This window comes from Dasypus novemcinctus, chromosome 5, assembly GCF_030445035.2.
Source record: "Dasypus novemcinctus isolate mDasNov1 chromosome 5, mDasNov1.1.hap2, whole genome shotgun sequence".
Taxonomy (NCBI): Eukaryota; Metazoa; Chordata; class Mammalia; order Cingulata; family Dasypodidae; genus Dasypus; species Dasypus novemcinctus.
This window is the reverse complement of record NC_080677.1, coordinates 165,854,866-165,879,849: the sequence shown is the minus strand read 5'-3', so window position 1 is coordinate 165,879,849 and position 24,984 is coordinate 165,854,866. Positions and strand designations below refer to the sequence as shown.

General features: G+C 55.5%; 1 protein-coding gene across 8 annotated transcripts in view; it reads left to right on the top strand.

Moving 5' to 3' along the window:
* CACNB2 (calcium voltage-gated channel auxiliary subunit beta 2) overlaps window positions 1-24,984 on the top strand; it is a 290,686-nt gene that overhangs the window by 182,960 nt on the left and 82,742 nt on the right. For 6 of the 8 annotated variants that reach the window (XM_058297892.2, XM_058297891.2, XM_058297894.1 and 3 more), the window contains one exon: window positions 22,075-22,194. In XM_058297892.2, coding sequence (XP_058153875.1) covers window positions 22,075-22,194 — 120 coding nt within the window. Of the gene's footprint in view, window positions 1-21,340; window positions 21,445-22,074; window positions 22,195-24,984 lie in introns of those variants that run through there. The other 2 variants (XM_058297899.2, XM_058297893.2) reach the window with 1 other exon arrangement.

The window sequence follows — 24,984 nt, the reverse complement described above, 5'->3', positions numbered from 1 at the left end:
TAGACTTTTTAAGAAAGAATTTCCTTCCGTGTCTTTTCATTCTAGAGACTCTTTTTTTTTTCCTCCCCTGCTGACACAAATATTCTGCTTGGGCCACCAAGAACTTTCTGTGAATCTGCTGTTTCTGTTAGGCACCTGAAATCCTCTAGAATGTGCTGTAACCGAGGTAGCAGTGACCCCGGCTGTGCTATTTTTAATGCATCCATATCAGAACCTGGCGTGCTCCGGCCGCGCTGGCAGCAGAGCTCCTGCGGTGGTGGAAACCTTCTGTCTCTGCCGTCCAGCCTGGTGGAAGGAGTCCGGCCTGCTCTTGGCTCCCTCCGGCCGGCGCTGGCCGGTAGAGTACCCGTGGTGGTGGAAATGCTCTGTGCCTGTGCTGTGAACGCGGCAGCCGCCAGCACTGTGGGGCTGCCGTGTGCCTGAAATGGGGCAGCTCAGGAGCTGGATTTCCGTCAAATCCAAGCTTAACCAGCCGCGCCCGTGGGGCCTTCAAGGCTCCTTCCCCCCTCAGAGCTTGCCCAGGGCCAGCAGCGCAAGCGGGGCCGGGGTCTTGTTGGAGAGGCTGAGTCTCAGGCCCACGTCAGACCTACTGGACCTGAGTCCCCAGTTTAACGAGATCCCCAGGTGTTCGTAGGTGCCTCCCGCTGCCCGAGAAAGGTAGAGACGAGCACCTTACGTGGACCAGGTGGCTGGGCAAGACGCGCTCTCCAGCTCCTGGGAGTCTGTGACCCTTTTATGTCAGAGCAGTCAATTGGTTGAGCACATAAACGTTGGGATTAGACAAGGGGCTGAATCCCAGCTCTGTCACTTTCGGGCTTTTTGTGACTTTGGGCCGATCAGTTACGCTACCTGAGGCCCAGCTCCTCTTCTGCAACTGAGGCTGCTAATGAAATAGGCCTCGGTCTTGCGTGATGAACACATGGGGAGCCCTCAGTGAAGGCCAGTTTGGCTCAAGGTTGATAAAGCATGTTCAGGAGGTTGTGCCTTTTCGAGAGGACAGGCACCCTGAGGTGCTAAGCTAAGTTGGCTTTGCAAAGTCTCGAACTGTGGCTGCCTCTCTTCAAGGGAACAGGAATCTGCAGTCTTGTGGTTTGATTTTTGTCACGTATTTTCAGGGTGAAAGTGAGTGGGGACGACCGGAGGAGCCAAGAGCATAGCAGCGGCTTCTTGGCACCTGTCCGTTGAACTCCCCCGCGTCCCTTCCTCTCCTGCAGCAGGTGGAGGCCCCCAGCACCTGCAACATGTCTTTCAAATTCTGCCTCTCCCTCTAACTCACAGCTGGGGCCTTAAGGAAGTGACATTTCACTCTACCGAGGAAGGGAGCACGTGGCTGTGCCTCACAGGCCCTCCTTGGGGACAGCCAGAATTTCCTTTTCAGTAAATCCTTTGTTTTAAAAAGAATGAACCCAGCTGAGCTCCAGCTGTCAGTCACAGGTTTTCATCTTTATTAGCAGGGCTTCACCGGGAGGTAGTCCAAGGGGTGTGGGATGCCGCCTTTTCGTTGAAAATAAGAGCTTCTGCTTATTCAGAACCCGTCAGTCCTTAGCACTAAAAAAGGAACCTGTACTTAAAATTCTAACGTAATTTAACCAGCTCTTCATTGTCTGGACATTTAGGTTGTTTCGTGTGTGTGTGTGAAATCATGCCATAGCGAACATCCTCTTATATAAATATTTCTCTGCCTCTTTGATTATTTCCTTCACATACATTCCAAAAATTACCAAATATATACTTCTAAAGAGTATTTCATATCCCCCAAACTGCTTTACCAAAAGGATGTACTAATTTAGATGTCCACCTGTAGTATTTGAGTAAATTTTACAGTAATATTGGTTATTTTTTTAATTGTTGATAAGATAAAAAGAAATGGCATCTCAGTGTTTAAAATCTGTGCATTTCTGATGATAGGTGAAGGTGGTGTATTTTGCATTTTCAGCCATATTTATTTCTCCCTCACTCCATGTGCCCTTGGTGAGGCACCAGGCCTCTCCGGCCTCACCTCCGTCTCTTGATGAGGCGGCATGAAGCCCAGGGGAGCTGACCTCTCACGTGGAGGGTGGTGGTGGCTGCAGAAGGGGCTGTCCAGTCGGGTGAATTGTCCAATGACGCTGGTCCCTTCCCTCTCCTGAATCCTTGTGCTCAGAGCCCGTGAGGCACTGGTGTCCATCCCTTCTTGGCACGAAGCTGGCACATAACCGGAGACCCCACGGATCTGAGGCTACTGGGGCACAGGACCACTGAGTGGAAGCCTCGCCGTCGAGTGCAGCCTGCCCCGGTTCTAGAGAGGAAAACAAGGTTTGCAAGTTTAAGGTGCTCGTCCGGGCTCCACGCGCTCCCCGTGCCATCTCATAAGTGCTCCTGGCAGGTGAGGAGGCATGGCCCCAGTGGCCCCTGCTTCCAGCGTCGCGCAGCACAGGGTCGGCGTGGCCAGGTGAGGCTGGAGCTGTGGCAGGGCCTGCTCACGTGCTGTCGTGACGGGTCAGCGTCCAGGGCCGGATGTCCACATAGCATCCCCTCCACAGCATCTGTCATCCAGGAGCTCTGCCTGGCCTCTGGCGAACCTCCAGAGCAGCACGTCCCCCGGACAACTCAGAGAAGCCATGCTTTTGCTGACCCCGGGGCCACGGTCAGCCGGGAAGGACGTGCACCAAAGGGAAGTTGCAGCAGTACGATTCACTTTGCTTTGGAGCAGCCTCCATGCTCCCCGAGAACCTTCTGTCCTGAGATTCCTGGGTGCAGGGATTCCAGGGAGGGGCTCACCCCCTGCGCCACCTCTGTCTCCTTCCTGGAATCTGAAAAATGCCCCGTCCATGCGGGCCCAGTTAGCCAAATACTGCTCAATGGCAGGCGCCCGTCTGGCTCCCTGGAGACCTTCACCTGTGGGGGTGCAGGGCGCACCCCAGGTCCATGTGCCTGGAAAATTGAAAGCAGAAGCAAGACTCGCTGTGAAATGCGGCCACTGCCCCGGGGATCCCGCTTCTTAGTTCTGGTGTCATTTCTCCTGGCCAGAGCTGTGCAGCCTGCCTTGGAGGCCTCCCCCTGCCGCACTCTTCCTGGCTGGAGAGCCGCTGCATCTGGAGCATCACGGAGGGATTCGCATTCAGTAATCAAAACGAGCTTTCAGCTCCCAGTTTGCAGGTGAGGATCCAAGGCTTGGGGACATGCCCAGCTCCCTCGCCGACAGCGACCGCAGGGCCCACGCGCCAGCTTGGCGCTGCTCGTTTTGGGGCCACTCGCTGATTTGTCTCCACTTGCCTTGGTGAACCTCTGGGGTTGGCCTCTGGGCCTTCAGAGTTCTCATGGGTTTTTTTACCCGATGAGTAGGGCGTTAGATTTATGTACGTGGTTTACCCTCGGGGCACGTTCTCACGCCAGGGTGGTTGGTGTCCAGCCTGGGTGAGCCCTGGGTCTCGAATGGAGTCAAGACGTGGAGATGAGGGAACTAGTGGGAGGAAATCTTGGAGGCTTGCTGAAGGAATGGAAGGGAACGGGAAAGTCAAAAATACGTTTCCCTCCCTCCAAGCCTTGACAGAGAAAAACGTGATCACAGGTTTGTCGTGGAGGGACGGGTGGCAGAGAGGACACAGGACACTGCGGAGGCAATGCTTGACCAGACTCGGCGCAGCTGACCGCATGGTCAGCTGTTTGAGGCGAGAGGCCGAGGGCGAGGAAAGGTGGACGGGGGCTCTGGGAAGGCCCAGGGCTGGGCGGGGTGCACCAGGTGGAACTCAGGGTGCAGAGTCCACGATCATCTTGTGAAGGCTGAGGGGTCATCCCGAGCTAATGCCAAGTGGGGTGTCTCCTTGGGCAGGGAGATGGGCGCAGGTGGCTTGAGAGGCAGAACAGAGCCACGACAAGCTGGGGAGCTGTCCCCGAGGGACCATCACTGGCTGCCCGCCCTTCCTCCCCAGGGTGTTTCCTTGCTGGGTAGAGCAGGTGAGCGGGGAGCAGGGGAGCAGGTGAGCGAGCATGTGGGTGAGCAGGGGAGTGGGTGAGCAGGGGAGCAGGTGGACGGGCGTGTGGGCGAGCAGGTGCTTGGGGAGCAGGCAGGTGGGCGAGCAGGTGGGCGCCCCTTGTGGTGACAGGCCCCTGGCTGTGCGCCTACGGCGTCCTGCATGCACCTTCAGCTCACAGCTCTAGGCCAGGCCTGTGCTCCCTCCTGGGAGGCACCCGCTCGCTGGCTGTGCGGCCCTGGTGTCGGGCTGTCCTGAGGAAAGGGCGCCCTGGTAAAGCGGGCGCCGTGTCCCTCCCGGCTGGCCTGAGGAGGAGCTCCCGAGAGGAGGCGGGCGCTGCGCCCGGGAGGCATCCTGTCTGCTCCGGTCGTGTCCTGCCCCCCGTCCCGTCCCGTCTCAGAGCCAGGCGTCTCTACAAGCCCCTGGGGTGCCGGTGGGACGCCACCAGGTGACCTTGCGCCGCCTCGGGCAGCGTTGCCAACTGTGCTGGCGCAGGACCCCCAGGGAGCCGGTTCTCCTGGAGCCTCGGGGTGCAGGGACCATCTCCCCGCAGTGACCCCATGTCAGGGACGCGCTGCACTGCGGCTGGGGCGGGACACTGAGTGCCAGCATGGGGTGCCAGAACGTTCCGAGCCGCCGAGGGCTGCGTTCAAAGAAAGCTTCCGGTGCCCTGGTCGGCCTTGAGGCTGGAAACCTCCAGAAGCTGCTTCCAGATGCCCATGGGCTCAACTGGAGGACAGCCGTGCTTCTCCAACCCGGAGGCAGCCCGCGTGAGCGGGTTCGAGGGGGCGGGGAAGCGAGAAGACCCCTGCGGCCGCTCTTGAGGAAAGCAATGAGGGCGAGGACCGTTCGGCGGGGGTGGGCGCTGCGAAGGCCGGTCCAGCCCCCCTCGAGGGCGCACGCTGGGCCATCCTGGCCGGGGCAGCTGCGCCTCTGCCCGGGGAGCTCGGCCACAGACTGCAGCGTGGAGACTCAGCGGCCGTGCAGCGACACCCCATTTACGAGTGAGTCGTTTTCATGCGAAACGAGAGGCTCCTCTTGGCTTCTTTTTGGTATCAGAAGCGTCAGGACCGTCCCTGGCGCGTGGCCGTGCCCCGTCCGGTGCAGGGTGCCTCGTGGGGGCCGCTTCCTGGGGTTCCTTCCGGCGCCCGTGCCGACACCGGCGCTGTCGTCCCGCCTCCCCAGGCATCTCTGTCCCGGTAGCGGCCGGCGGTAGTCACTGCCTCGCACGGGGCTGGGGCTTCCCTTGGGCTCTTTTTCAGGACTGCGGTCTCTGTGCTGCTTCTGCTGATGGAAGAGGGTCTCGCTAGAGGGCTGGTGACACAAGTGGGGGAGCAGTGAGTGGGGACCTGAGGTCTCGGGGTTCTGGGTGGGCAGCTGCAGGGTCTGCGGCGAGGAAACCCACCTGCAGTTCCCGCGCTCCGCTCGCCGTGTCCCTGCGGAGAGCTGCTGGCCCCACCCCGCGGGTGGCAGCCTGCGTGGCCCTGTGTCAACATTTTGCTTCTGAATGAGAGTTAATTGGGTGTTTCAGTGCTGGGATTATTTGTTACCTACAATACTGACAGACCTGAGGTTCCCTAATTTTTATAATTATATGGCGCAGGCAGAGTTTCTTTCTCTGGGCATGATTGCTTTCTCCCACATGCTTTTGAGGCACACACTTTAGATCAATTAATAACACAGACCTGTAATTACAAGACTCCATGGCGACTCGATAGCAACAACTTTCCTGAAGCACAGCTCGCGCCTCCAGGCGGGTCGGCGGCTGGTGGCCGCTGGGAACTTGACCCTCCTTGCCTCTGCAAGGACAGGTATTTGAGAGCCTGGTGGAGCTCTGCGGAGGACAAGCCTGCGAGCTGGCCCGCTCCTCTGGGGTCTGCTCTGGAGTAAGGCGCATTGGCAGCTGAGCAGAGAGACTTTCTCACTGTCATGTTTTTTCTTTTAAGCTTGGAGGCTTACTCTGATGTCTTTTTTTAGAAGTTATATTAAAAATTAAAATTATCCATTTTCATTCATTTAGGTTAAAGTGTGTATCACAAGAATCAACTGTGTTCCTAATTCCTTATATTTTTTAATTGTATTTTTTTGAAGATATGTAGATCACAAAGAAATGTTACATTAAAAAATATAAGAGATTCCCATATACCTCACACCCACCCTCCTCCCCCACTCCTCCCACATCAACAACCTCTTTTATCATTGTGGCACATTTACTGCTTTTGGCGAATACATTTTGGAGCACTGCTGCACCACGTGGATAACCACTGTAGTTTACACTCTCCCCTCGATCATTCAGTGGGTTATGGCAGGATATGTGATGTCCAGCACCTTTCCCAGCAATATCATTTAGGATAACTCCAAATCCCAAAAATACCACCCCATCACAGCTCTTCTTCCCTTTCCCTGCCCTCAGCAACTACCATGGCACTTTCTCCACATCAATGCTATAATTTCTTCCATTTCTAGTCAAAATAGTTCTATAGTAGAATACTAGTAAGTCCACTGTAATCCATATTTTATTCCTCCATGCTGTGGACCCTGGGATGGCGATGTCCACTCCACCTCTAAATCAAGAGGGGGCTTAGATCCCACGTGGTTGATGGATGTGATTCTCCTGCTTGCAGTTGTAGGCACTCTCAGTTCCCTGCTGTGGTGGTTGACCATCTTCACCTCCCTCTTAGCGGAACTGGGTAAGACCAATGAACCAGAGAGTAGGAGTTGCAACTCTGCTTAGGCTCAGGGCCCAGCTGGCACATGGCCAGCCCAGAGATTCAAGTTTCCTGAGTGTACACCAACCCCAGTGCCAACCACAGGTTCAGTAAAAGTGACAGAAGAGGCATGTGTAGAAAGGTCACATCTGAGTCCAACTCCATCACACTCAGGAACACAAATTCCAAAGTAGGGCCCACTGACAAGGCAATAAACTCCAGAGCCAACTGCCATGACCACAGAGCCTGTGTGTCTCCATAGCCCTCAGGAGCACCAGTACCTGGGGTTGTGTCTACTTTGGCTGTGTCTGGGATCCTGCTGAGGCATGCGTAAGCTCAACCCCTCTGATGACCTCCTGACTCTTTTTTGAAGACTCTTAGCCATATAAACTCATTTGTCTTTACTATTTCCCCCTTTTATTCAAGGTCTTTTTCTAGTTGCATCACCAGTTAGTGATTGGTAGTAATCCCTTATCACCAGGGAGGCTCATCCCGGGGAGTCACGTCCCATGCTGGGGGGAAGGTAATGCATTTACAGGCTGAGTTTGGCTTAGAGAGTGGCCACATTTGAGCAACATGGAGGCTCTCAGGAGGTAACTCTTAGGCACCCTGTGGCTCTAGGCCTAGTTCAAATTTCAGGCACACAGGCTTATAAGCATAGTCATCAGTATCAAGGGCTTATCATTGGACCATCCTTCTTCACTGGTCTTTGCCCTTGTACTTGGGGGATTGTTGCTGTTCCATTGGAGAATGTGACAGAGCTTCCTAGGAACTCAGCACTCCCTCAGTTAGTGTTTGTAACTGTAACTACTATGAAAATACCCAATGAATATCTGAACATTTTTGTATACCCTATGTACATGCCCTGGAGAACTCCCTCCCAACCATGCGTCCCCCATCAATAACACCCTACACCAGCATTCCTGCTCTACCATAGTTGAACCCCTCTGTGGTCCAGAACTTCTTCAAAAATGAAGCATAACATATTGCCAAATTCAATTAATAGGAAGATGAAATAGTAGTGATAGGTTTAAAGATTAGAAATAGAATACATACTAATTCAGAAAAACTAAAAGTAAAAAATGAATTGGGGTATTAAAAAATGAAAAATATCATAAAACTTTGTTTTTTACATTTTGCTTTTCATCATTGTAATAAGTGTTGCCCTGTATGTATGGTGGCAAGGCAGTTTCTTTCCTCCTCAGTGTCTACATCCTTTTTTTTTTTTTTAGTTCTTAATTTTGTCTTCAAAAAAGTTTTAGATCACAGTAGAGTCACATATGCAAAAGAGGGGACTTGTATATATTCAACATCAAACCTTTTTCCCCCTTCCCCAGCAATGATCTTTTTACATGTTCATGTTATATTTGCTGTAGCTGATGTACAGATATTGAAACATAGCTACCAAACATGGTTCCATCTTGGTTTACATTATGGTTTACATTTTAGCCTATAGACTTTCATACGTTTTTGGTGAAATTTAACATGTCCTATAGCCATCATTGCAGGATCTCGTGGAACACTTCCATTGCCCCCCAGTTAGCCCCACTTCTATCTATTCTGTTCCTCTCCCTGCCCCCCAGGGCCCACAGTGACAGGCAAGCTTCACTGCTTGAAGGACCAGATTCATAGATACTTGCAACAATGCTGAGGGCTTGACACATTAGACTGTTCTCCCCCATAGGTAGCCACCAGTGCTCTCGAGAGACACCCTTCCCTCTGTTTGAAAACATCAGTCCTCCCCAGGATGTGGGTATACCTTCACACTCATAGTATGGGTTTCTCCCCAATGATATAACACACTATGACAAGATGAGCACTCACATACTCCGTAGAAGCCTGCCCTGTGCCAGATGCCCCCCATTACGCACCTTAGACAAGTAACCCTTCCTTGTCTTTTCTGAAGAGTTTCCTCAGCATTATAGTTTCAACCACATACCCGACAATCTCCCATGTTCACCGGCTCCCCCCAGCCCTCCCCCCAATTCCTTTTGCCTTAGTAAAAACTTACAGGTTGTGCTGGCTGAAAACCCTTGACCGTTGTCACTGTTGTCGTTACAATCACTACGGGCACTCTTGGCCTGGGGCTAAGGAACTATTTTGAGGAAAGTCCTGCTTTAAATTCTTCCTAAAATAACTTACAGCATCGTTCATTAGGAAAACTAATTTTTTTTTTAAGATTTATTTTTTATTTCTCTCCCCTTCCCCCCTCTCCCCCCGTTGTCTGTTCTCTGTGTCCATTCGCTGTGTGTTCTTCTGTCCTTAGCAGCAGCACCGGGAATTTGTGTTTCCCTTTGTTGCATCATCTTGCTGTGTCAGCTCTCCGTGTGTGCGGTGCCATTCTTGGGCAGGCTGCACTTTCTTTCACGCTGGGCAGTTTCCTTACAGGGCGCACTCCTTGCACGTGGGGCTCCCCTGTGTGGGGGACACCCCTGCATGGCAGGGCACTCCTTGTGCGCATCAGCACTGCGCATGGGCCAGCTCCACACGGGTCAAGGAGGCCCGGGGTTTGAACCGCAGACCTCCCATGTGGTAGACGGACGCCCTAACCCCTGGGCCAAGTCTGCTTCCAAAGGAAAACTAATTTTTGGAGTTTATTTTTAGAGAAAGATGCATCCCAATATTCTTAATTTTTCAGATCACTAAAGAAAATAGAAATAGGAAAGCAAATCGTATCCCGCTGGGGAATCCCACATTTTAGAAGATCTCCACGCCTCGCCCCTGCAATCCAACCTTGGTCTCCGTGGGCGTTAGCAGGGTCCTGGCGGCCGGCCGAGCCCCAGGTGGACGCCCTGCCAAGGGTCCGCTCAGGGGCAGAGGAGCGCGGGCTGTGCCGGCGAGCGTGAGCCTCGTGTCCAAAGGGGAGGCCGCCACGTGCCCCAGGCCTCTCTCAGCGCTTGGAAACAGCCTCTCACCGAAGGACCACGCGGCCAGGACAGCGCCTGCCCTGTGGGCAGGACTCCCATGCATTCGCGTGGCCTCGTCCCAGGCGGAATGGTCGGTGTGGGCGGCGGGCGCTGCAGCTGTGGCTCGTGACGTGGGGCTGGAGCTGGTTGGCCGGGAACTCACATCCGCGCCTCGCCCCGTGGGGCACCTGGGACCCCTGTGGACACGGGGTCTGCAAGGTGATTAGTTGAGAGGGGGCCACACCGGCGTGACCTTTTAACAAGGGACTTGGACCGGGCAGGAGAGGGCAGCCACGCAGAGCAGAGACCAAGCCAGGGTGTGCCGACCTGGGACCCCACGTGCTTCTGGGAGGCCACCTGCCCATGCCCCGGCCTGGGGAGCTGCCTCCAAAGCGGCGAGGGCGCACGTTGCTGTGGTCCTAAGCCAGGCTCAGATGCTCTGCCAGGCCCCCGGGGGCCAGACGCCGGGCAGGGCTAAGCCTGGGTGGCCTTGGGTCCTTGTCCTCATGTGCTGTCCAGCCGGGCAGGAGCCCTGGAGACTGTCCGTGCCCACAGGCTGCAGGTGCACCCCCGGGACCCAGCTCCCCGCTCCGGTTTTGTCCCGCTCCTGGGAGAGTGGGCTTGGCATCCCCTCTCTTTCCAGGCTGTGGGGTGGGGCAGGTGCTGGGGTCCCCAGCCAGGCTCCCCTGGGAGGAAATGCAGGCGTTCTGCGCTCTGCGCTCCCACCCATGGAGCGCAGCCCCCAGCCTCACCCTTGGGCTGGCCTGACGGCTCAGCCTTGACTCCTTTGCCCATCAAGGGAGGTGGGGACCACTCGTGCGGCACTCAGTGGGCAGGGGCCCCCCACAGAGGCCCTGGGGGGGGCACCCAGCCCGCATGTCCCGCTCCACCATCACACACCCCAGCTGCGTGTTCACGCTCCCAGCCACCCACCACGAGCCCCCTCCCAGCTGCCGCCCCAGCCCAGGGGTGCCCATGCTGGTGGGAGCCCCCTCCTCAGGATGGATGGCAGGAGGAGGGGGCCAGGGAGCCCCAAGTCCCCTGGAGCTGACTTCCGCTAGGGTGGCCCGAGCCACGCACGGTGTTTAGGTGGAAATGGATGAAAATTGAAAATGCAGGGAAGCGAATGTGGCTCAACTAATAGAGCGTCCACCTACCACATGAAAGGTCCAGGGTTCAAACCCAGGACCTCCTGATCCGTGCGGTGAGCTGCCCATGTGCAGTGCTGATGCGCACAAGGAGTGCTGTGCCATGTGGGGGCGTCCCTGCATAGGGGAGCCCCACGCGCAAGGAGTGCGCCCTGCAAGGAGAGCCGCCCCGGGTGATAAGCAAAAGTGCAGCCTGCCCAGGAGTGGCGCCGCACACACGGAGAGCTGACACAGCAAGATGACGCAACAAAAAGAGACACAGGTTCCTGGTGCCGCTGACAAGAATACAGGCAGACACAGAAGAGCACACAGCGAATGGACACAGAGAGCAGACAACGGGGAGGGGAGGAGAGAAATAAATAAAAATAAATCTTTAAAAAAAAAGAAAATGCGGCACCGCGGTTTCACGGCTGTGGGTCAGCCGCACGTTGGCCCGAGGCGGTGCTCCCGGAGCTCAGATCTCGAGGGTCTCTGCCATCGCACAGCCTTCTGGGACCCGCCGCAGGTGCTGTCCGGGTGCTCCTCCGGGCACACGCCCACCCCTGCCGCATGGGGGGCTGTGGCTGGGGAGGGGGCGAGCGGCGCCTGCTCAGCCCCGGGCCTCGGGGAGGCACCTTCGCCCAGAGGAGGGGGCTCGGCTTTACAGAGCTGGTGTGCTGGTGGGAAGGGGGAGGGCGGACCATGAAAACTAAATGGGGATTTTCATAACCTGAAGACACCCGGGGAAATAAGGGAGAGGCGGGTGAGCGAGGTGCCGTGGGACAGGCCGTCTTGAAAGTCTAAGGCAAAGGGAGCGCGGGGTGTGCGAGGAGCTGACACAGGTGGTGGTAGACCAGAAGGCTTCAGGCTCAGGCGGGCTGTGCTTTATAGGGGGGACTTTGTGATTATTTTAGGGGAAAGGGAAGAAATTGAAGTCTTCTGACAGGGGAGTGGGGTGACCTGTTGTGCGCTGTCAGGTTAATCTGGCCCCTGAGCGGGAAAGGGTTGGGGGTAAGGGCAGAGGCCAAAAGACGGGTTAGAAAGGTTTCGCCAGTCCACGCTCAGGAGAGTGGGCCGGCTGGGGCGGTGGCAAAGTGGGGAGTGCTGGGCAGACACCGCGGTCACCGGGTGGATGGGCGCTCGTCGCTCTGCCCCGTTTGACTGGAGCTTTATCGTTAGTGTCATTAAACTATTAAACTTGGGAAGTGGACTTGGCCCGGTGGTTAGGGCGTCCGTCTACCACATGGGAGGTCCACGGTTCAAACCCCGGGCCTCCTTGGCCCGTGTGGAGCTGGCCCATGTGCAGTGCTGATGCGCGCAAGGAGTGCCCTGCCACGCAGGGGTGTCCCCCGTGTAGGGAAGCCCCACGTGCAAGGAGTGCACCCATAAGAAGAGCCGCCCAGCGCCAAAGAAAGTGCAGCCTGCCCAGGAATGGCGCCGCACACACGGAGAGCTGACACACAAGATGACGCAACAAAAAGAAACACAGATTCCCGTGCTACTGACAACAACAGAAGCAGTCGAAGAAGAACACACAGCAAATGGACACAGAGAGTAGACAACTGGGGCAGAGGGGAAAGGGGAGAGAAATAAATAAATCTTTAAAAATAAAAAAAACTATTGAACTTGGAGCAGGGATTCCCGAGTGTTGAATATTTGCCATAGAAAATGCTTCCTCCTTTGTGAGACAGGACATAGCATGTGACTTGCTTTTGACTCACGTCCCTGTCCGGTGTTTTGTTAAAGATCTCTGTGTAGCCTGGGTTTTCTGACTCTCAAGTGTTTACCGGGTACCTTGCCAGGCGGATCATCTGAAAGGTGCAGCCTATTTCTGGGCACCGATTTGCGTGAACCAGATCACCCCTGCCTCTTGGATCGCCCCTGAGGCTGGGCAGTTGCTTGAACGATGCGTTAGCTAGCTTGGGTCCACTGGGTGCCAGCCGCCCTTCTCCCTGAAATCCCCTGCCCAGCGTGCTTGCAGCCGAATCCCCGCTCGCGTGGCCTGTTTTTAATATTAACTCTCCCTGAGCCATCGTCAAGCCTTTCTGGAAGGTTAGACTTCTAGATCAGGATATTAATAATGTACCACCAGATGACTGAGTCGTCTGGCCTGCTTCAGAACCCAGCCTGGCACTAACGAATTATTTAAGCACGCCTGTGGAAAAAGCCCAATGCTGTAGGTGCCCATTTAAAATAAGCATTGTGTCCATTTTCTACAGAGGAATGTAGTGCTTTAAAATGTTCACATCTCATGTCTAAGTACCTTCCTTTTAATTCTTGTTTCTTACGGGGCATAATTCTCACGTGTATCTTTACTTTTTAAAGACTGTGCGTAAAGACTCTTCCAGTAGGCCTGGAGCTCGTGCCCCTCCTCCACGTGCAAAACCCAGCAAGCTCACAGCAGCAGACGGGAGGCCGTGGGAACCTGCAGAGCCACTTATTTTTTTGGAAATCCAAAAACCTTTTAAGGGTATTTTATGAGAATTTCTATTGCAGTAAGAAAAAACTTCATACTCTTTATTCATAAAAATGGTAGCATCACAAGAAAAGTTAAATCGACCCCCTCAATTAAAAAAAAAAACCTCCACTGTCTGTTACCTGCGGGCTCCTGCCCAGGGCTCTGGTACACGTGGGCGCTCATATGAGCACGAGGCCAGCGGTGTGGCATCGTGCCCGCTGGCCGTCGCGCTCGGCCCTTGCGTGTTTTCAGGGGTGTGCGATGCCCTTGAAGGGCATGCCTGTGATTTACCTGGACGCCCCCACTGCCGAACATTCCCGCGGCTTCTTTGTCTTTACGGGTGATCAGCAGCAGATGGTCCCACAATAGTCATATAAACCCCTCGGCAAGTACGGTGCTTTCCTTCTTCAGTTGAATTCCCTTAAGACGACTTCTAGAAGCGAAATGGTGGGTCTGGGTACACAGAGCAAATTTTTCGCAGAGGGTTGAGTGGATATCAAAACTCCGCCAGGTGTGGCGCCTCTCTCCGGCGTGGTGAGGCGCGCTGGTGCCTGCGGAGGGGACTCTGTGTATTTGGTGCATTTGGGCACTTTCCCAGGGGCTCCTTGGCTAGTTGATTTTTTCTGGTGAGTTTTCTATTCTTGTCCTTTCTCTGTATCTGTTGATCTCATTGTTTTCTTTTAATCAGATTTTAAGACTTCCGTGTAAGCAGAGAACACTGCAGTAAATTCTCAAGCCGGCAGCCCCGCCGGCTCCCGGGAGGCGCCCCTGCTGCCGGAGGGCTGGCTGGGAGGCGGCCCAGGATGCTTTCTTTGGTTGTTCTCCGGCGGGTAGGCCTGCCGCGCCCTTTGGACGAGGCTTCGTTTCGAAGCAGACTGCCAGGTTATAAGGCTCCAGAGTTGTGTATTGGTCCAGCTTGTCTGTTGCTTTTGTTTTAAATATATTACCCAAAATTTCTCAAGAAAAGGGTCCTTCTTTCTTCACCGGCTGGTCTCTTGAATGTTCTGCCTTACTAGTTTCCTCCTGTGAGTTTAAACTACCTCCACGGGAACGGCAGGCAGGTGCGTGAGATGGAGCAGTCAATAACATTCGTAGACTGTTGTATAAACCGCATTTTCAGCCGTCTATGAGGACGTTATCAAGAGCGTTCCTTCTCGTAGCTTTGCCTTTTACCGAGGGGGATTTATAGGATTTGCTCGTGGTTCTTCAATGAGTTCCTGGCAGTTTTAGGATGAGAACTTTAAGCTCCTGGAATGAAGACGTGGAATTGGTGGGAGCAGAGGCTTCACAGAAAGTATGTTTTAATCATATTTTCAAAATATAAAGTCTCTTAAATTCCTTGGAAGAGGGAGGCCATGTAAATGTTAAGCATAATGATTTTTTTAAGTGGCTTGCTTGTTTGGGAGCATGATTATTTACGACTGGCCTCCAGCTGACGTGACGCCAAGTTAGCGACGCTGGTGTTGGTTGCAGTTTATGGTAAAAGGCCCGGACGTCGCCAGGCTGAAGTCTTCGGCCTTTCCTTTCACTCTTTGTAGCAGACACCCTGGGTCGGTCGATGGCCCTTGGTGGTTTTTGATAAGGAAGAGACCTGCAATTGTTCACCTGCCCAGCAGGGGTCGCCACTGGGTGGGGGTGTTAAGATATGGGGCGTGGGAAGGTGGATGTGGCTCAGGTGACTGGGCTCCCCTCTACCATATGGGAGGTCCCGGGTTCGATTCCCAGGGCCTCCCGGTGAAGGCGAGCTGGCCTGTGCCACCACGGAGTGCTGACAGCAGGCAGCCAGTGCAAACAACAAGGGGGCAGAATAAAATGAAAAAAAAAAATAGATATGGTGTATGAGAATGTGTAGTCCTGGGGTGGGGGCTCAGAAGCCCCGGGGGTTTGCTGTCCTCAGCTCGGGCCACGTGGCCGCCCCTCCTCTTCTCAGGTCCCCTCCACGTCAGATCAGGGCCCTCACGTGGCCTCCTCCTGGTGCATCCCTCCCCCAGCGCCCTGATTCCAATCGGGCACCCGCAGGTGCTGGGTGGGCCCCCAGCATGGAGGAGCGGCCGCCCCGCTCCCCTCGCCCACCTTCCCCATGTTCCGGGGCAGGGTCCAGGACAGGCCGAGCCCTCTGCCCTGGACGGACACTCCAAGGCGAGGCGGGCGCGGGCCGACACCCAGCTGGTGAAGGATCTGCAGGGCAGACCCAGGGCGTGTTTTAAAAGGACCAGAGCAGGGCGCACGGGCTGGGGCTGCTGGGAGCGTGCAGGCGGGCTCGGGGAGTCGTGAGGCCACACAGACCTCCGTACCCGCCACGGATCTCCCGCCAGGCCCCCGGATGCGCCGGCCACGCCTTCCCCATTTACCTCACGCGTGTCAGCAAAACTTGGAACTAGTCCACCTCCGCCAGGCCCCCGTTCTTCTGTCTTTACTACCCATTTCCATTCTGACGACTAAAAAGGGAACATTTTTAAAGAGAAATTACATTAGTGTGAAAACTTCTTCTCATCCATCACCGACGGCAGATTCCTGTGCAAGGCCTCGGCGCATTCACACAGACATGCGGCACGTGTCATGACAGAATTGTCCAGGGAAATTGTGTAGCCTATCCAGAATGCAAAGTAATTTTAATTGGCCACCAAATTTTATCTTGTTTCAAAATGTTTTTTTTTTCTGACAGTGTCATATTTTGCAAATATGGGACAGAGTCTCTTCTAAAAAATACGAAACAGACATCCCAGCCTCTCTCTAAGGACTAACTTGGTGATGACAGAGTTTTAATTTATTGCTCTTGGAAGCTATGTGTTAGTCACTCCTCTGCGCTTCAGCCCCTCCGTTTGTCCGCTGTAGTGATCTCGGCTTCCGTGCTGAGCGCGACCGCGTTGGGACTGAAAGCTTCTTACTCAGCTTCCGGCAGGATGCACTGCCAAGGAGGCTGCTGAAAACTGGCTCTCCCAGGTGGGTTCCTTCTCAGGGAAGGAGAGAAATGGGGGCAGTTGGTCTCTTGCCTTTCCATGGTTTTTCTGTTCTGCTTTTCTACTCTCCATTTTAGGGAAGTGATGAGAAAGTGCTCCATAACTTGGAGGTACTCAGAATGATTCCAGGGTGGCAGCCCGCTCTAAAACGCTTCTTCCACGACCAGTGTTACAGTGACGGGCAGGCAAGGGTCTGAGCGTGTTTCCTCTGTGTGCCTTTTGGGAAGACACGATTCGAAAATCTGTGATGACATGTATGTAGGGAGTGTGTGTGAGAGAGAGGGTGAGGGAGAGAAAGGGGGTGAGGGGAGATTGCTTGTGGGTCAGAAGCCACTTTCAGCAACGGTAGAGCCCAAACTTGGAACCCATCATGATGACCCTTAGCCCATCAGAGCGGCCAGCGGGAGACACCACGCTTGCTAGATAGAAACGAGCGATGGACGCCTGGAGGGCCGTGTCCAGCTGGGCTTCCCGAGCCGTGGCCCACGTGGTGGCGCCCACATGGTGGCGCCCACGTGGCACCTGCATGGTGGCCACCGGCTCCTGAGCCATGGGCTCGGCCACATCCATCAGGGGCCCCGCCTTCTCGGGCGGTTTCCTCACCAGGGGAGGTGGAGGTGGTGAGGGACCCCTCCTCGGGTCGGGCTGAGGGCAAGTGGGCGAGGCTGGCGGTTCCGGGAGCGCAGCGCCTGGCCCGCGGCCCGCGTGCATTAAAAATCGGCGATGGTCGTCACTCCTGGCCCAACCTTCGTAACGCACGCACTGTCCGATTCTTGGCCTAACTTAGAACAACGTGGAAAACACCTGGTGTTTGGCTTCTCAGAGACGTGCGGGGTCTGCCAGGGTGAAAGCAGGAACGCCCCACTCGAACCTCAGAAGACGTGGTTTTCCCAACAACGTGGCGTTTGCTGGCAGCAACCCAAATGCTACTCTTTGTCAAGAGAATCAGAGCAGCGAGGAGCTTTTCCGTGCGGTGCCGCCTTAGAGATGAAGAGGGGCCCCAGAGCCCTTGTCCTGGGTGCATTTGCCTCTGTCGAGTTGGGGGGGGGCTTCGGTCCCCTTCTGGAGAAGTTGGCAAAAAAGCTAGTGTTTTCCTTTTTCATCACCGATGGGATTTGCTTGGTTTTTCTTTCGAATTCGGTTTTGTTTTTAATGACTTACAAGATAAAGGAGGGTTGGTCGGCCAGCCCGTCCGTGTCCTGGCAGTTCTGTTGGGTTCTGGCTGGTCTCCCACTGGATCTTTGATTGGAGCCCCCAGCCTTCCCCTGGGAGCTGAAGCAGCCCCCTGACCGTCCTCTAGAGAGCAGGGCACGGCTCTGATGTCTGTTTCCTTGTGGCTCTGCTCTGTTTGAACCTTTCCGGGGTCCCTCACCCTGAGGCGCGTCCCCAGGGCTTTGTGGGAGCCTGTGCGCCCCAGGTCGGCCGGGTGCCCACTCCCCAGCTCCGCCTCCAAACCCCAGCTTGCCTCGGGCACCCACACTGGCCACTCCTGCTCGGCCCCAGCACCCGCCGCTCCCTCTGCCTGCACCACTCTCGCCCAGCACCCTCCTCGGCTGATTCTCTTCTCGATCCCGTTGGTCCGTGAGAGGCTCACCGCACCACCCTTATTCTATCACAGCCGGGTTTGTTTGTCACAGAAACTCGTGTTCTAATAGCCTGTTATTTCAAGGTGGTCTCCTTCACTGCAATAACAAGATGCAAGGAAACGCCAGTGCTCCCTGCAGTCATATTCCCAGCATGTCGCCTAGTTTCAAAATAGGAAACAAGTGAATCTGGGTTTTTGGTAAGATGTAATCTCTTCCTTAGTACGCAGCGTAGTTACGGAAAGTGCACTGATTTTCCTGGGCTTGGGTGAAGCTGAAGCCAGCGTTTTGACTTCTGCGTGATCAGAGAAGTCTCGCACCAGCATGCCCTTGCTTGTCCTTTGTTAGCATGTGACGTTCTGGCAGGGTAGGCCGCTGCCATTGAGCCCGGCGGCCCTGCGTGGCTCTGCACGGTGAGCCCATTCCACCAGCCAAGCCAAGCGCACGGCCTTCAGGAGTGCGGGCCCCCCCTCGGCCCCCACATCGCCTTCCAGTCCCCAGAGGCCCGGGCCCCCTGAGCAGAGCAGCTGGAGCCCTGGAGGAGCTGGGAAGACAGGGGCAGCCCCGGCTTTCTCAGGGAGCGCCTGCCCGCGTCCCAGGACAGCTCCCTCTTCAGACATGGACTAGAGACCCCAGAGTGAGAGGTGGGGGCGACCTACATGCCCCCCAGGTCGGCAGACCTTTGCTGCTGTGGGATCGTGGGACGACCGGTGGGGTGCTGGGCGCTGGTCCACAGAGGGCCGGGGACCTGGAAGTCAGACTTCCCTCGCCTTCCCTAGTACCAGGGTGGCCTGGGGGCACTGCAGGAAAGCCGTGTCCACCTCAGTGAGGGCTAGAGGGGTGGGTGGCACTGTTCACAGGAGGATGGCACAGTTCAGAGGTGGGTGGCACAGGTCACAGGTGGATGGCACAGTTTGGAGGTGCATGGCACAGTTCACTGGTGGATGGCACAGGCCATGGGTGCGTGGCAGTTCAGAGGTGGGTGGTGTAGGTCAGAGGCCCAGAGGCCACTCCTGACCAGGCTTACTGCACTCATCCTTTGAGCCTTAAATGAGAAACTTGTCAGGACACTCTAGGAAACCGGTCCTGGAAATAGATGTGACTGTGACCACAACAGAGGACAGCATCAAAACAAGCCAGCTCTGTAAATACCAGAAAATGTTAAAAGGAAAAGGGAGATGCTCAGTTACACACCTTACATCGGAATGGGGAAAGACCCATGGTGGAGAGCAAGTAAAAGCACCATGAACCTTTCTATGAGCAAAGAACGCAAATTTAGAGAAAGAACTCTGAGGACAAAGCGGGCGGATGCCGAGCCGAGCTCCCGGTAGGCATTTCGGGCTGCACAGTCAGGGACAGATGTAGCAAAGGAAACAGGCAGTGAAGACGGGACGTAGCTGCAAGGACATGTGCTGCAGATGGCCAGCGAATCCCATCTAAGGGTCGGCCCCATGGCCCTCCTCTGGGGCTGTGCAGGTGACTGCCGGCTCTTCCTGCGCACAGGCCACCTGGAAAGCCCACCTGGGGCTCCACGCTGAGAAGGACGCCTTGAGGTGGCCTTCCCAAAATGCAGGGGCTCTGCAGGGGAGGATGTGCAGCCCCTGCCAGTGGCCTCTGGCTGGGAGAATTGGAGGTCAGGGTTCTTTGCTTTCTACAGTGGCTGCACGTGACTCGTATAATGAGAAATACTCTGAAAGTCTATCCTACCGCAGCTCCAGGAGTGAGCGTAATCTGGTTTCTTCTGTAAACAGCACCAAGCATCAGTTCACAGTCATATCTCATGTTTGTAAAAAGGTGAGTGCATTGTTGCAAACATTAGAAAGATCATCGCCAAAAGTCAGTGTAGAGATTTTTCCTTGCTTAATTATTTAAACCTAGGAACAGGTCTTCAAATGGCTGTACAGTGTAAAAGCTATGTCTGGTTACTAGCAAAGGCTTTTTAGAATCCTGACTTGGTTTAAAAGGGAACAAAAGCAAACGTCCTGTGTGTGTTGGGCTCTCGCTCTCTTCATGGGGTTGTTGAGGACGGAAACTCTGTATCTTCACGAGGTATGAGCGGAGCCTTGGGCAGGGGGATGAGATCTAGAAGCAGGCGCTGGTCTGCCCTGGGTATGGCTGGCTTCGGGGTCATTTTCCACGGTGCCCCCCTCGCCACAAGAAGCCCGTGGGGGTGCTCTGTATGGAAAGACCCCCCCCCTCTGTTGGGAACTTTGCTTGTATAAAAATGTGCGGTGCATTTCCAATCCCCCTGAGCACTTTGCATTCATCGTGACCGCCGACACGATTCACTTATTAATTTGTTACATGTAATGCCACCATGAGGGGGCACTGACCACCAGCCTCCCTCGGGAGCCCCCGTCCCACTCTATTTTCTAGCATTTAGGTCTGGGCGACGGGTGTGAGCCCAGCGTCAGGAGAAGGCAAGGAGGGAGAGATGCGAGGTTTTTTTTGAGAACATTCTCTCACCGCGTGAGACTTATTTTGTGAAACATTGTGGCAAAATACACATAACATAAAACGTCCCATTTAAATCCTCTGACAGTGATTTTATAGTACATTCCTAATGCCTTCATCTCCCCAGTCCAGAACAGCCCCATTACACAGCCATCCCCATTTCCCCTCTCCCCACAAATAAGCTGTCAGTGTTGCTTCCACCAGTGTAGGAAAGAGCGGCGGTGTCGCCCTCACCAGCCTCAGTTTCCCTATTGGTGGGAAGAGGGTGGCCCGGCTTCCCCTGTGAATGCTCAGCCAGCCAAGCAGCCACTGCGCTTGGAGGGTCTCCGCGGTGACTGTCCTCGCTCAGAGTCCGCCCTTTCCGATGGGAGGCGCAGCTGGAGGCCACTTCAAGCCCCGCTAAAACCAGGGCTTCACCAGCCACGGTCCCCGGGAACGCGCGGGCGTCTCGCGCCGCCTCTGGGGAGGGACGGAGAAGAGCGCCGCGGCGCAGCTCCCGGGGGCGGCCCTGGCACCCGTCGCCCCTCGGGCGGCAGGGTGGGAGGGGTCACTAGGTGAAGAGATGGCGCGCTCTCCTTGGGGAGCGTTTCACCTACAGCCGAGGGCCACACGGTAACCCACGTGCGCTCAGAGCGAGCGGCCCGCGGCGGCGGCCGACACTTGGGGTGCCGGGGCCTGGGGGACCCGCGCTCGGGCGCGGTCGGGCATCCGCGTGGAGAGGCCCCCGCCCCCCGCGCGCGCCCGCGGAGCCTGCCCAGTGCGCAGGCGCGGCCTCCCCCCACCGCTGAGATTCCCCAAGATAAGCCTTGAACTTTGCACCTGCAAATGTCACTGCAGACGTTTGACACTGGGTTTTTTTAAAGGGTCCCTTACACCTCATTTCCTTTAACAGTCCAGGAGCGGGGACGGTAACGCGTCGGGCCCCAGGATGCGTCAAGTTTAGAGCGACTTGATGCCGCTCCCCGGATGCACTTTATTTTCAAAGCAGTATAAAGCGTCCGGGGCTCGGTTTCCCCCCCGGCCTGGGGAGATAAGCCCCTCCTGGGGCCCGAGCCCCCGGGGGCAGGGCGCGCGCGCCCAGGGGCGCGGGGGCCGGCGCGGGGGCCCGCCCGGAGCATGGGCAGGGCGGGGGCCGGGGCTCCCCAGGGCTCCCCAGGGCAGGGCGCGCGCGGGCCGGCGGCGGGTGGGCGGCCGGGGCTGCAGCTGCGGGCGCCGCGGGCCGCCTCATGCAGGCCACCTGGATCCGGCTCCTGAAACGCGCCCGGGGAGGGCGGCTGAAGCGCTCCGACATCTGCGTAAGCTCGGGGCGCGCGTGGGGGCTTCGGCCGGGGGCCGCGGGAGCGGGGCCGGGGGCTGCGGGAGCTTGCGCGCCCCTGCCCGCGCCGGGGTGGGCGGCACGGGCGCTGTCGCGGGCAGGTGTGTCCTGCGCACCTTTTCACATTCAAGCTCGCCTCAAGGTTTGAAGGGCGCAGCGCAGGGACTGCGTGGAGCCGCGCGCGTCCCGGAGGGAATCGGGTAGAAAGTGCAAACGGAGCCTTGGGGTTCCTGCGGCGGTCATGTGGTGGTGACGTTCTGGCGAGCTCGGGTTCGTGACCGTTAGTCTTTGATTTTGTTAGGGGGTCCTTGTTCCGAGGGGCGCGCAGGCTGCCTTGAGCGGGCCCTGCAGCGCGCACTGCGCCGCGGCGTGCGCGCGGAGACCCGGGCTCTGCTTCCGAAGGACCGGCGTGGAGCAGGAGGCTCGGGAAGGAGGGTGGCCTGGTCCCCGCGCAGCCGGACGGGCCTCTCCCGGGACCCTTGGGCGAGCCAGACGCTGCATGGATTAACGTCCTCCTTTCAGGAATTCGTAGCGCAGTCCCGGGCGGGCCGGGTCGAGGTCCTTTCGGTGCGGTGCCGCAGACCGAGCCTGACCTCCCGTTTCCCCCCAGGGTTCGGCAGACTCCTACACCAGCCGCCCTTCCGACTCGGATGTGTCGCTGGAGGAAGACCGCGAGGCGGTGCGCAGGGAGGCGGAGCGGCAGGCGCGCGCGCAGCTGGAGAAGGCCAAGGTGAGCGACCCCTCGGGTGGGCTGTGCGTGAGCCCGCCCGGGGAGGGGTCCCCTCGGGCTTCTGCTGGGTCCCACAGAGCTCTCGGCTGCTTTAAACGAGGTACAAGGAAAGGAGCTGATCTCCTCCCTTGCTAGAGAAAGACAGTGGGGCCGGTGAGTGGCATTTTGGGGGGTGCTGCTTGGTGATCCATGCGTGGCGCTTCCACGGGGGTGGGGGTGGGGCGGATTATTCCCCCAGACAAGGATCCCTGAGTGTAGGAAAATGAGCTGCCTCCAAAACACCTTGTAACAGTTTCACAGCCAACCTCATCTCCATTTAGAGATGCCTTCTCAAGCTAATGTTTATTTTCTTAAACTTGAACCTCTTTCTCTCAAATTTCATTCCATAGGTGTTTTTGCAACGTTATTTTCTTGCATTACAAAATGGGTTGCAAGCTGTTTTTCAAAAATGAAGCAACAAGGGATTTTATTGCTTTAAAAAGTTCCCTTCCCTTGGAGCACTTCCTCCCTTCCCCCAACAATCGAGTGTGTGTGTGTGGAGGGGTCTGGAAATCAGACAGGAAGTAGGTGGCCACTGAATCCGGCTCAGGCTGTGTCTTATTTAACTGATTGCAAGGATTTGATTTTTTCCCCTGAGGCCTCATTCTGAGGATCAGCTGCTTGTAAAGCAGGCCCTGGCGTTTCAGGAACTTGGTTCATGTGATGTTTTATAACTGCTGAATGCCCTATTTCAGCAAGGTTTTTGTTTTCTTTGGTAAAAAACTTACTGCTTTGAAAAGAGTAAGCGCTGCACTAGGCTTGCAGAGAAAAGAGAGCCTGCAAACACGTCCGTGGGCTGCATATCTGGGACGCTAGGTCCAGGGGTGTTGCCAGGGCAGTGAGGCTTGGGGCGCTGGCCTCACGCTAGCCTAGAGGTGCTGACCTCTGGCCCCCGCCACAGCCCCGGCAAGAGCGAACCGGAGACCTTGCCTTTAGAAAGCAGTGTTTCCAAACATCAAAGACTCTCACCCGAGCTGGCAGGGAGAACATCTGCGGGCAACGTGGCCTCACCGCCAGACTTGTGCTCTTGCCGCATAGACTGGCGGAGCTGGGAGGTCGTGTGACCCGGGAGGCCGGTGGGGCCCACGTGCCACGAACCCGCCTGCTCAACCCCTGTCATTTCAAACAAGGAATGGAATGAAACGATGAGGTGGAGAAACCAGAACAGGGGATTGCCCCGAGTTTGCCGTGGTGTCACTGCGTGGTGCAATTTAGAATCTGCGTTCTACATTCTGTAGTTCACACCAGAGAGCAAAAGAGAGTCAAGGAAAAAAATAAGTTGATATTCCAGAAATAAGATTTTTTTCTATGCACAGCTAATTTATTCATATCATTTTCACATACCAGAATTAAACCATTTGTCAGTTCATTTCACGTCATCATACAACCCAGTGTGTCCTCGTTGGTTTGATTTTCAAAGTAACTTATCCTACTGGGCAGTTTTTTCCCCTTAATTTTTATGGTGACATACAACATAATATTTGCCATTTCCACCATTTTTAAGTGGACAGTTGAGTGGCACTCATTACTTTTACAGTGTTGTGCTTGGCATCACCATCATCTACTATGAAAACTTTCCCATCATCCCAATCAGAAACTCCACACTCATTAAGCAGTAATTCCCCATTTCTGCTCCACGACAACCAGAGGAGGCAGCAATGTGACAATCCATCAAGCAACGGATGGAGAAACAAAATGCAAACACATGGTGAAATATTATTCAGCCATAAAAAGGGGTGAATTTCTGACACACGCAACAGCATGGGGACCCCAAGGACATTGTGGTGAACGAAGAGTCAGACACCACACGACAGCTATTGTGTGAGTCCACTTCCGTGGAATAACAAGGATAAGCAGATTCAGAAAGTAGATTAAAGAGTACACTAGAATAAATTAGAACTTGAATTTGGGACCTATTTCAAAAGGATACCTAAAGTTTAAAAATACATGAATTTACCATTTAATTTCAGTTGGTTTAAAGTCCTTTGCATACCAATTTGGAAGAGTCTGAAGTCCTTCCCCTTGGTTCTGTAACCGTCCGTGGCGTGCTCTGCAGTACTTCCCTTCTGCTGAATAACCGTTCAGCGGGTGGATCGACCCCGTCGTATCCGTCCGTCTGGTGATGCACATTTGGCGGGTTTCCATTTGGGGCTACTGAGGATGGTACTGCTGTAGACATTTGTGCACCTGTTTTTGTTTGCATATCTCTTTTCAGTTCTCTTGGGTTTTACCTAGGAGTGGAATTGCTGTCCTATGATGGTCTTTTTTTCTTTATCCAAGAAGTTGTGGGTGATATTGTCCCTTTTTTGAGTTGAGAGAGTGATTGTCTCCTTTCTCACTCCTCACAAACACCCCTCCTGTGTTCGGTCACAGGCCCCCATGGCAGGTGGGGATGTGCCTTCTGTAGAGAATGCGCGTCCTCGGCAGGGTGGACGCATTCTAGATTTTCAGCCTCTTGTCCTCCTGACACTGAACATCGCTGTCTTGGAGAAATTGCATTAGGCACCCTGGTGGGTGGGCCTGCACTGCAGGCAACGCGCCCTTACATGGTGCTGGTAATAAGGAGAAGATCCAGCACCTAAGGGGCTTGCACCTCCAGGGGCGTCCCCGGGGGGCGGGCATTTAGAGAGGAGGCAGGAGGGGGCAGCCTGCTGGCGGAGGACGCAAGGCCGATGAGGCTTGGCAGTGGAGAGCTCCGGAGAAAGGCTGGCTCTTGAGATCGTGCCAGCTTAAAATTGCCTTCCTTCCCCC